Here is an 11124-nt window from a genome sequence, read left to right as displayed (position 1 = left end):
AAGACTCTGTCTCAAAAAAAAAAAAAAAAAAAAAAAAAAAAAAAGAAAGGGCTGGGGATGTAAATCAGTACAAAGGCCCTGGGTTCAATCCCCAGTACCACATAAACAAAAAAAGTCAGGATACCAAGGGCTGGAGTATATAGCTCACTGGGAGAGAGAATACTTTCTTAGAATGCAGGAGGTACTGGGTTCCATTCTTAGCACAAGAAAAGGAAAAGGAATCTGGGGAGCTTGTGCTCAAGATTCTTCATTCGTTGGTCACATGTAGCTTCACACTTCCGACAGAATGTGTCTCCTCCAAGATTTCCTCATTTGCCGAAGGGGTTGAAGTGATCTGTCCTGTTGGCCTGACAAGTTTGTTGAAAGAATAATGCAATGTTGTAGACACATAACATTACAATCTGAAGTAATTGGTCATAGTTGGGCATGATGGTGGACGCCTGTATTCCCAGCACTCCAGGAGGCTGAGGCAGGAGGATCACAAGCTTAAGCTCAACCTGGGCAACTGGTGACTTAGCAAGACCTGATTGCAAAACCAAAAAGAGGGCAGGGGTCCTGGGGATGTAGATCAGTGCAAAGGCCCTCAGTTCTAATCCCAGTTCGGAGATGGAGAGATAGCATAGAGGTTTACGCATTAGGTTGGAGTCTCAGGTCTGCCTTTGTTTATTTAGGGGGCTGGTGAGATGGCTCAGTGGAATAAGCGCTTGCCTGGCAAGCGCAGGGACCTGAGTTCAATACCCAGTTTAAAAAAAAAAAAAAAAAAAAAAAAAAAAACAGTTCGGGGCAGGTGGGTAGTTCAGTCCTGATGAAGTGTTTGTAATCCTATTATTCAGAATGCTGAGGCAGGAAGATCTCAAGTTCTAAACCAACCTGGGCAATTTAGAGAGACCCTGTGTCAAAATAATGTGAAAAGTGCCAGGGATGGCAAAACTAGAGAAGCCCCAGACTCAATTCCCAGAACTGGAAATAAATATTTGAATTTGAAGCCCTGCATGGTGGCACACATTTATAATCTCAGCACCTGGGAGGAGGGCTGCCATGAATCTGAGGCTAGCCCCCGCTATATAGCAAGACTCTGTCTCAAAAAAAAAAAAAAAAAAAAAGAAGGGTGATTCTTACCCAGTTTCCTCTTGTTTCAGCCACAGTGGCTACAGGCTCACCTGGGAGCTTCAGTCAGCCCCAGCTCATCTGAGGCCCCGGATGTGGGCATCTCTCCCTCTCCGAGGCCCCAACTGCGCATTTTCCAGGCACCCACACCAGCTCAGGCTGGTCTCCTACAGTTTCCACCAGCTCAGGCTGGTCTCCTACAGTCTTCTTTCTGGTCCTCCCAGGAAATCTGTACCTCTCATCCCCACTCAGGCCAGTTCCACATCTATTCCCTGGGACATGTTACCAAGACCAAATGATCACCTATTCCCTTGGCCCATGCTTTTGCTACTTTTTGTTGCTTGTCTATGATAGGATCTCACACTGGGTGCAGGGTGCAGGATAGCTTCAAACTCGGGGCTATCCTGCCTCAGCCTCCCAAGTGCTGGTCTTACAGGTGTGCGCCACCACGCTGTGCCACCCCACTCAGCTCTTACTTGATTCCCCATTCCCACGGCTCCCCTGGGCCCGATGTCATCTGCCCCTCTCTCCCAGGGCTGGTGTTCATAAAGGACAGATAGATTGAGGGACCCAATGCAACCTTTTAATTCCAAGCAGAGTGCCCTCTCCCAGCTGGATCACACACATGGTGGAAAAGGAGTGCCGGGGTCTGAGCAGGAACAAACCCAGACCTGGGCAAAAATATATATATATATAATTGTATACACATACATATGTGGGGAGAAAGAAAGCTGGGGTGTGATAGGCAGGGAAGGGGGTGAGGAAAGCAGCGGAGGGAGGCCCCAATAAATTACATTCTGTGAGAGCCAACTGCGGGTGTGTGGGAGCAGAGGCAGATGTCCCAAGCCCTGCCCCGATCCACTCAAGGGAGTCCTGGCAAGTGACAGGGAGGTGTCCTAGCTGCTCTGCTCAGGGCTCGTGGTGCGCTCGTAGGGCATCACCACACTAAGCCAAGGCCTCTGAGGAAGCCATGGGCTATAGCAAGAGCTTCAAAGCTGGAGGGTGGTACACTGAGGACCAGGCAAGCTGGCGGGGTGGGGCGCCCTGCTGGAGGCCCGACTGCTCTGGCCTGGGTGCAGGGTGCAGGCTCAGGTGGGTGTGCACAGGTCCCTGGGGCTGTCTCAGCCTGGCTGTGTGCTACCCGGTGGGCAGCACAGCTGACAGACTGCTCAATCCCCTCTTTTGTTTGTCCTCACTCTCTTCTAGGGACCTTCGTATGGGGGTGACAGGCAGGGAGAGGGTGCGTTCACTTACTCTGTGCTGGAGGCCAGGCTGGGTTGGGCTGGGCAGTGGGGACCAGGAAAAGAGAAGGCGCCCTGGCTCACCAGGGGTCAGAAAGTCCACAACTGCCAGCCTGGCATGGCAGAGGGCAGGGCTCCCCCTCCCTGAGGAGCGGAGCCCAGACCACCAGCTCCACCAACCTCTGCTGCTGCACCCAGCCCGCTAGGGGGAGAGGAAGCTGTGGGGTCCGGGGCCCCAGCTCCAGAGCCCTGAAGCAGTGGGGAGCAGGGCATCACAGAGAGGGGCAGAGCAGTCAGAAGAGGGACGCCTTCTTCTTGAGCTCATTCCGCTTCCACAGGGCCAGCTTGCTGAACTCTTCAGGAGACATGGCAAAGACCCTCGAGAAGTCCTCCGCAGACAGGTGCCTCTGGGGGGGGGGGACACGCAGGCAGCTGAAGGGATGGCACAGCGTGGGGGTGCTGGGGGACGACGGGGCACGGGGCCCCCCACCCCCACACGGCCTGGCAGGGGAAAGGCCGTTGGTCAGCCCCACACCAATCCACAGCAGGGAGACAGGGCTTGCTGGATGCAGTCCCTGCACCCATCCAGCGCTGTCAGGGGCCAGTGGTGACCCCTACAGCCCGTTGGTGACCCCTACAGCCGCTTGGTGCACCCACCCTCCCTACACACCTCAAGCCTCATTCGGTCCACTCCCGGAGGCAGCTTGGTTCTGCCCTTGTTGGTCACCACCAGCATTTCGTAGGGATAGATCTGGGGACAGGGGGACCAGCTCAGGCTCTGGGTCTCTTCTGCCCACACAAACCCCTCCCCTCCCCCCACCCTTGTCAAGTGCAAAGCCCACCAGGGCTCATGCTGCGTCACCCCACATCTCCCCAGATCGCCTCCTGCCCCCAGCCTCATCTCCAGGGACCCAAGCACATTCAGCCTGCCTGGCCCGCACCCTGCCCCGCCCCGCTGGGTGGTCAGGTTCGTGCCCTCACCTTCTGCTCCAGCACACAGGGCAGGGAGTTCCCCCGGTCCATCCTCCCCCTCTGGCCCTCTCCGTTCTGGGGAGACCAAAGCCGCAGTGAGCCAGAGTGGGGTGAGGGGACGTTCCCAGCCTTACCCTGGGCTCCTTGGGTCTTCACCAGGCAATGCCATGGCCCCACACCCCCCTGCCCCTGACACTGCCAGCTGCCTGCACTCGGTCCGCGCCCCTCCCGGGACACTCACCTGGAGGCCTGCGGGAGACAAGAGCCATGGTTCAGAGGCAGAGCCAAGGTCAGAGTGCTTCAAACCCCACCAGCGCGGCCATGGACTTCGCACAGACCCCTGCCCGCGTCCGACACCGGCTGTGCCGGAAGTCTGCCGATGCCCCTTTCCTGGCGCTCTAACACAGGCTCAGATTCTTACCTGGGCTTCCGGTCTCCCTCTCCGATGGGCTGAAGTCTGTGGACTGTAGCTAGGAAGGCACACAGGGGTCAGTGGGAGCAGAGGACAGTCCTCACCTGTGCCCTTTGCCCTGAGGGCCATGCCATGCCCAGGGGCGCTCACAACGCAGCACCCCACGTACATCCCTCCCGCACGCCCGCAAGCCCCACTGCTGAGTCCTTACCCGGCTCAGAGCAGTCCTGCCATATGAGGGAAGAGAAGAAGACTTAGATGTTCCTGGGTGCAGGGCTGCAAGAGATCGAGGGGACCCGGCTCAGGTCCTTGGGCCCTGACAGCCATTCCTGAGGGCTGCCCTGCTGGCCTTGCCCTGCCAGGCCAGGGAGCCAAGGCGGCGTTGGGAGGCTACAGCAGGCTTCTGCCAAGTTCCAGCTCCTACCCACTGCTTCAGCAAGTGACACCGTGCTGGGACTTCTGTTATGGTTTATGTCTAGTTGTCCCCCCAAAGCCTCATGCAGTCATGGAGCAGGGACTTCTAGAGTTTGTGGTTAACTCATGATCCACTGGGATTATGGGTGATCCAAGGCTGAGATTATGGGTTTTAGTACTGCTGGAATTATGGGTGTGTGTAATTTCCCCAGCCTGAGGCAGAGAGCCTGAATGTAATATAAGAGACGAAGAAAGACAGACTCCCTCTGTTGCCATTGTTGCTGTTACTTCTCCATTTTCCTCTTGTTCCTTGCTGCCGCCATGAACAGACGCTCTCTGCCCTGTGCCACTCTGCCTTGGAGCCAGCTGAGTATGGACTGAAACCTCCAGTAACTGTGAGCCAAATAAACCTTTCCTTCCTTCATTTGGAGTGTCAGGTATTTGTCCCAGCAACGAGAGAGGAGTCACTGAGACAGCTTCTCTTCTTTGATTCTTTTTTCTTTTCTTTTTTTTTTTTTTTGGTACTGGAAATCAAACTCAGGACCTTCCACTTGACAGGCAGGCACTTGCACTGCAGTGCTGTCTCCTGGCTCTGGCTCTCTCTCTCTCTCTCTCTCTCTCTCTCTCTCTCTCTCCTTTCTTTTTCTTTTTTTCCAAGGCAACATCTGGCTATGTTGTTTAGGCTGGCCTGGAACCCACTGTGCAGTCCAGCCGATAGCCCTGCCTCAGCTTCTTGAGCTTCTTAGGTCTCTGCCACACTGGCTCACACTGGGGCCTCTGCACTGTCCACAACACCCTTTCTTCTTGTCTCTAATCAGTACTAAAATCCAGGGCCCGCCAAATAGCTCAGTGGATTAAAGTGCTTGCAAGCAGGCTCGGGGCGGACCTCCGGTCCTGCAGTGCCAGCCCTGCTCCCGGGGCGCGCTGAGACGGCAATTGAGACTGGGCGTGGTGGCGCACGCCTGCAATCCCAGCGCTCTTGGGAGGGTGTAAACAGGTGGATCACTATGAGTCTGATCTAGTAGTGAGACTCTGAACACCCTATAGACCCTTCCCTAAAATATAAAATAAAATCCATAGCCAAAGCCGAGATGTATATCAGCGGCCAGGCTCTGGGTTGTACATGTAAATCTAAAGTCCAATAAAAACAACTGAATTATTACAATTTAAAAAACAGTGGCAATCAAATTTTGAACATTTGACATCAGACTACAGGCTAAACCATGGTTAGCCTGGTCAGCTACCAAGCACTCAACATCCTATTTGTATGCCCGGGTGTTTTCTACCACTTACATGTTTCCTAAGACACCTAGACTTTCAAGCCCTGCAAATTGCAATTCTAGAAAATTTAAAGGAATGTGTTTCTCTAGAAAGAACTTTGTCTCTACAATTCTTAGATTGTACACATCTCCAAAATCCTCTGTCTCTAAATTACTACAAAGGCCTGCAATTCAGTAGCAGGCTTTGTGTTTACAGTACCAGCAACTGAACCCAGTGGTGCTCTACCACTTAAGTTATATCCCCAGATCTTTTTATTTTTTTATTTTGAGGCAATGTGGTACTAAATTTCCTCACTGGTCCAAACTCCTGCCTCAGCCTCCCAAATAGGTGAGGTTATGGCACATACCACACACTTGGACAGTTCTTTTGAGTAGGATTTAGTTTAAATTTGCTTAGCTTCAGAATATTCAAAACTAAAAGGAACTATTTTCTTAAAACAATCTACAATCTGTTGCTTGGAAGTTCAGTTGATGACTTTGGGAACCTACCACTTCTTTTTATGTAAATGAAGCATCTCAAATTTGAAAATCCACAATTTGAAATGCTCTAAATCTAAAACTTGAATTTTGCTACCCAAATGCTCCCAGTGTTTTGGATTTCATAGCATTCAGGACTAGGGATGCTCAGCTGGTAAAGTCTATGCAAATATTCAAAAATCTGAGAAAACAAAATAAAAACAACTTCTGAATTTGAGACATTTCCAGTCCCAAGAATTTCAGGAGAGAGATTTCACCTGTGTAGGAAAATCATCACTATGCACAATCCCCGTGCACTGTGGGAACATTTCACACTCGCGCATAGGTGTACATTTCTCCCTCACTGACTGGCACACTGTCTCCCTACAAAGCAGATATCCTTCGTTTAAAGTGCTAAATCCAGGGCCGGGGAGATGGCTCAGCAGAATAAGCGCTTTCCTGGCAAGTGCAAGGGCCTGAGTTCAATCCCCGGTTCTGCAAAAAATAAATAAATAAATAACTAAAGTGCTAAATCCTACATGTTGGGCTGGGGAAACAGGCAGTCTAAGCACCTGCCTAGCAAGCACAAGGACCCGAGTTCAATCCCTGGTACTGCATGATGTGTCAGCCCTTGAACCCCGGGCATGGTGGCACACGCCTGCAATCCCAACACTGGAGAGGCCTGTAGCACAGGATCATAAGTGACGCACGGAGTGATGAGAGAGAAAGCAGACGGACCCCGCCCAGCCAGCCAGATCAGCCGAGTGAATCAACCCTGGAGATCAGCGGAGTGACAGATGTTGCAGCCAGGTGGCCCTCACCTACAAGTGCTGTCAGTTTTGCTGACTGCACTGCACAGTACAGCACCACAGCTTTACACTGGTATATGCTACAGTACTGCATGTAAGAAGTATTCAAATAAATACAAAGTCATCAAGCTGGAGTTTCTTTTGACCATTTCTTTGTTTTGAATATTGTAAGGCATATATTAACACAATTCCTCATTTAGTGACCAATTTATTTAATGATCTGGTACCAGGAATAGAGCTTGGTCATCAACTGAAGAACACCTGGACTTTCAGAATGGGTGTGTTTCAAGGAGGTTTATTTTTTGTTTTTTGTGTTGAGGACTGAACCCAGGGCCTCCAGCTTGCTGGGCCAGGGTTCTGTTGCTGAGCCAAATCCCCAGCCACAAGGCCTGTGTTTCAAAGCGACAATTCCCACCCAAAGATCAGAGTGGCATCCCTGTTCATTACTCTGAACTGCTAAGGCTATTAGAGGTGACAGGCACCTACACAGTTACTGAGCAGGGATCCCATCTGTCCAGGGCTGCCAAATGCAGTGGTGGGGTTGGCACTGGGCAGTTCAACGCTACAAAGCCAACGTGTGTTCAAAGAGCTCATCTTTGGCTGAATGGAAGCATCCATGGAACCCAGGGACTCAATCCAACAACCCTCAAAACAGTCCCTTCCTCCTGGAATTAACTATTGAGTTATACTCTCTAAAATGCCTTTGGGGGCTGGAGATATAGCTCAGTTACACAGTATCTGCCTGGCAAGTGCAAGGTCCTGAGTTTGATTCTTGGTACCAAAACATAAAATATGCCTTTGGGCTGGGCCTGATGGTGCTCGCCTGGAATCTCAACACTTGGAAGGCTGAGGCAGGAGGAATTCCACGAGTTTGAAGCCAGCCTGGGGTAGACAGTAATCAAGGCCAGCCTGGACTACACAGTAAGACAGTGTCTCAAGAAAAATAAGTGAATAAATAAACAAAACACCACTGGGATAGCTCTTCACCCACCCTATGCCTGAGTCCTGGGGGTCCCTGGCGTACCCCAGCCACTTGGCCGTCTTCTGGGTGCTCCAGTCCCCAGGACCCTAATCTCAGTGGCTCTTCCCTCAGCTCCACATCATACAACCCTTTCAAAAGGCCACAGCCTGGAGCCCATCAGCCAGCCAGCCATGCCCTTGGTGGCCACCATTCCTCCCCTGCAGTGGAGCTGGTCTTCACACAGAGACCTGCAGTTTCACGCACGCACCCATCAGCCTCTGTCCCGACCTTCTCAGCTCCAAGTGCATCAGCACCTTTCACAAGCAACTCTGTAGTGCAGAGGGGGCCCAACCCAGCACTGTCCTTACCAAGCTCAGACCAAGGACCAGTCAACATTTCCCCACCTGGCCCCTGGCAGTGGAGATAGAACTCACACCTGTGGGGCAGTACTGTGGTGGAGCCGAAGCCTGTGCCCCATCCCAGCTGGTGCCAGCCATTGCCAGCCCGACCCCCACCAACTTCCTGAGCCTTGCTACCCTTGCGCTCAGCAGACAACTTCTAACCTGGCCGCTCCTGGTGGTGTCCCTGGCCCTTGTGCGAGGTAGCCCTGCGCAGCCAGCCCTTGTGCCCCACCTCTCACCCCAGCCTGCATTGGAGGTCACCACAGGAGCTGTCCACCCACAGCCCATGCGCGCTGCTAGCTGTCTCATTTGCTGTCCCCATTCACGCTTGCGTTGAGGCTGAAGCCCCAGGTTCCAAGTCAGCCAGACTCAGTCTCCACTGCGTGGTCTGAAACTGGCCTCTTCCACTTTTGAGATGGTGGTTCCTAATGGTCACCACCCAGCACCTGGGACAAAGCTCCAACTTACCTTGCCCTCACCCTCCTCCCCATCTAATCGGCCACTGGATTCAATCCAGGGATTCAGTCTGAGCTATCTGACAGATCCAGTCAGTCCTCAGACTTAGGAAGATTTTTTTAGCTCTTATGCAGATTATGTTCTGGATATCAGCTGAGTGTGAACCCTATGACTTCATGTGTCAAAATTTAACCCCTACTGTGAAGTTTAAGAAAGTGAAAACCAGCAGGGCCTGGCGGTGCATGCCTTAAATCCCAGCTATGTGGGGGGCTGAGGCAGGAAGATCTAAGTTTAAAGTCAGCCTGGGCAACTTAGTGAGACCCTGTCTCAAAATAAAAAGAACTAGGGATGTAGCTCAGGGTAGAGAAGCCCTGGATTCAATCCTTATACCACAAGAAGGGGGAGGGCCCCACAGGCACTCTTTGTCTCTTGTCATTGAGGGCGGTTATGCTTCCTCAGGACTCTGCCAGCAAAGAGGCCATCACTGAATGCAGGCTCTTGAACTTCCAGACCTGGAAGCTACAGAAACCTCTTCTTTCTTTGGGCAAACGCACCCCAAGCCCTTCGTTACAGTGACAGAGGCCGAACCAGACAACTGACAAATGCAACTGCTGCTTCCAGATGCCCTGCCCCTCTCCATCCACTTGTTTCTGCAATGAGTCCTTGAAGTCCCTCAGCCAAGAAGTGGAGCCTGTGTCCCTGCTGCTTGGTGACTTGCTCTGACTGAGGGACACAGAGGAAGAAACAGCCCAGTTGGGCTGGCGAGATGGCTCAGTGGTCTAAAGCACCTACTTGGAACAAGCTTGGGAAAACACAGGGACCACGGTTCGATCCCCCAGCACCACATGCCAGCCAGCCGCGCCCCCTGGTGGGCTGAGCTGGTCACACACACACACACACACACACACACACACACACACACACACTAAATAAATGTTAAAAAAAATTAAAAAAAAAAAAAAAGAAAGAAACAGCCCAGTTTCCCAGGCTTTGAGAACCTCCTGGACCCAACCTTGGGGTCCTCAGACCTCCTCTTCCTCCTCGCTGTGGCCTCCGTGGCAAGGGGAAGGACAGGTAAGAGCCTAGGGTAAGCAGGGGTACAGCCCACCTCCCTGCATGGACGGATGCTGCACTCCTAGCTAGGAGGGTCTCCCCCTCCCTGCCTGTGCTCCATGCTGTCCCTGACACCTACAAGTGGCCATCCCCACCACTCTGCCTTCCTCATTTGTCACATCCTTCCAGACTCAGCTTAGCCTTGCGGCTGTCACTGCTCAATCTCTAGTACCAAACACAAAAGTGAAAATAAAACTAAAGGCCCAGGTTCCAAGTCACTTTTCTCCACCAAGCACAAACTTCTGGGAACAAGACTCCTGTGTGTACCTGTGACATCCCAGGAGCCAAGTGTGGCAGACCCTCAGACCAGGAGTTAGCTAAACTGAACTAGCCCAGTGACCCCACTGGAGCAGATGTTCTCTCTCATCACTGTGGGCCCAGGCAGACTCGCGCCCTACGGGGCTCCCTGTTTAAGGGCTCAACCCATGAAGAGAGCCACCCGAGCTTGGCCAGGTGATCGCGGCTCTACGTGTCACACTCACAAGCATGGAAGGGTGTCCGGTCGGGCAGGGAGCGGGTTTTCCTCCGGATCGGCAATGACTTCTCCATCTCCTCTTTCAAAATCATCTTTCCCAAGTTGGAAGTAACCTGAGGAGGGAGACAGGAGGACTCAGCTGAGTCTCAGACCCCCATTCTTCATCTCCCAAAGGTGGAGAGTCAGGCATGCTGCAGGGGACACTGTCCCCCGTCCGAGGAGGATGCTTTGGTGGCCCAGAGCCTGTGTGACAGAGACAGGGCCGATGCACGCAGCCAGTACCTTACTGAGCTCTTCTTTCTGCCGCTCCCTGAGTGCCTTCATCTCCTCTCCAGAGTCCTCATCCTCCTCCTCCTCCTCTTCTTCAGCGCCCCTGCGTGATGCCTTCCGCTTCCTCCACTCGGTCTCTAGGAGACAGGAATAAAGGACAGCTCAGCTGCTCAGCCGTGCAGTTGGTGGGCCTCCCGGGCACCCAGACAGTGCCACAGATTCTTTATTTTTGTTACTTTTTATTTATTTATTTTATTTTTTTGGCGGAACTGGGGATTGAACTCAGGCCCTTGCGCTTGTCAGGGAAGCACTTATTCCACCAAGCTATTACCCCGGCCCCTTATTGCTTTTTAAAATTAAAAAAAAAAATCGGGAACAAAGTCTGGTTACATCGCTGAGGTTGGCTTTGAGAGCTCTCCAGCCTCAGCCTCCCAAGTAAACTGGTACTACAGCCATGAGCTACTGTACCTGGCACTACAAATATATGAAATCGTAATAAATAAAACACAAACAAGAGGCCGGGGAGATAGATCAGTAAAATAAGTGCCTGCCTGGCAAGTGCAGGGTCCTGAGTTCAATCCTCGGTACCACAAAAATAAATAAATAAATAAATAAATAAATAAAAATCACAAACCAGGTATGGTGGCACACACTTGTGATCCCAAGACTCTGGAGGATGAGGCAAGGGGACTGCTGTGAGTTCAAAGCTAGTCTGAACAAGCATCAAGACCCTGACTTAAAAACCAAAAGCGGGGCT

General features: G+C 52.1%; 1 protein-coding gene across 1 annotated transcript in view; it reads right to left on the bottom strand.

Moving 5' to 3' along the window:
* Positions 1–1671: 1671 nt before the first annotated feature.
* The window catches only part of Dmtn (dematin actin binding protein), a 25884-nt gene continuing 16431 nt past the window's right edge, over positions 1672–11124 (bottom strand). Inside the window, exons 11-18 of the mRNA XM_023714623.1 lie at positions 10380–10504; positions 10105–10210; positions 3944–4008; positions 3742–3790; positions 3562–3569; positions 3330–3395; positions 3019–3099; positions 1672–2755 (exon numbers count right to left, since the gene is read on the bottom strand). Coding sequence (XP_023570391.1) covers positions 2642–2755; positions 3019–3099; positions 3330–3395; positions 3562–3569; positions 3742–3790; positions 3944–4008; positions 10105–10210; positions 10380–10504 — 614 coding nt within the window. The 3' untranslated portion in view covers positions 1672–2641. The remainder of the gene's footprint in view (positions 2756–3018; positions 3100–3329; positions 3396–3561; positions 3570–3741; positions 3791–3943; positions 4009–10104; positions 10211–10379; positions 10505–11124) is intronic.

This window comes from Octodon degus, unplaced genomic scaffold, assembly GCF_000260255.1.
Source record: "Octodon degus isolate 3935 unplaced genomic scaffold, OctDeg1.0 scaffold00036, whole genome shotgun sequence".
NCBI classification, from domain to species: Eukaryota; Metazoa; Chordata; class Mammalia; order Rodentia; family Octodontidae; genus Octodon; species Octodon degus.
This window is presented reverse-complemented; position numbering and strand designations above follow the sequence as displayed.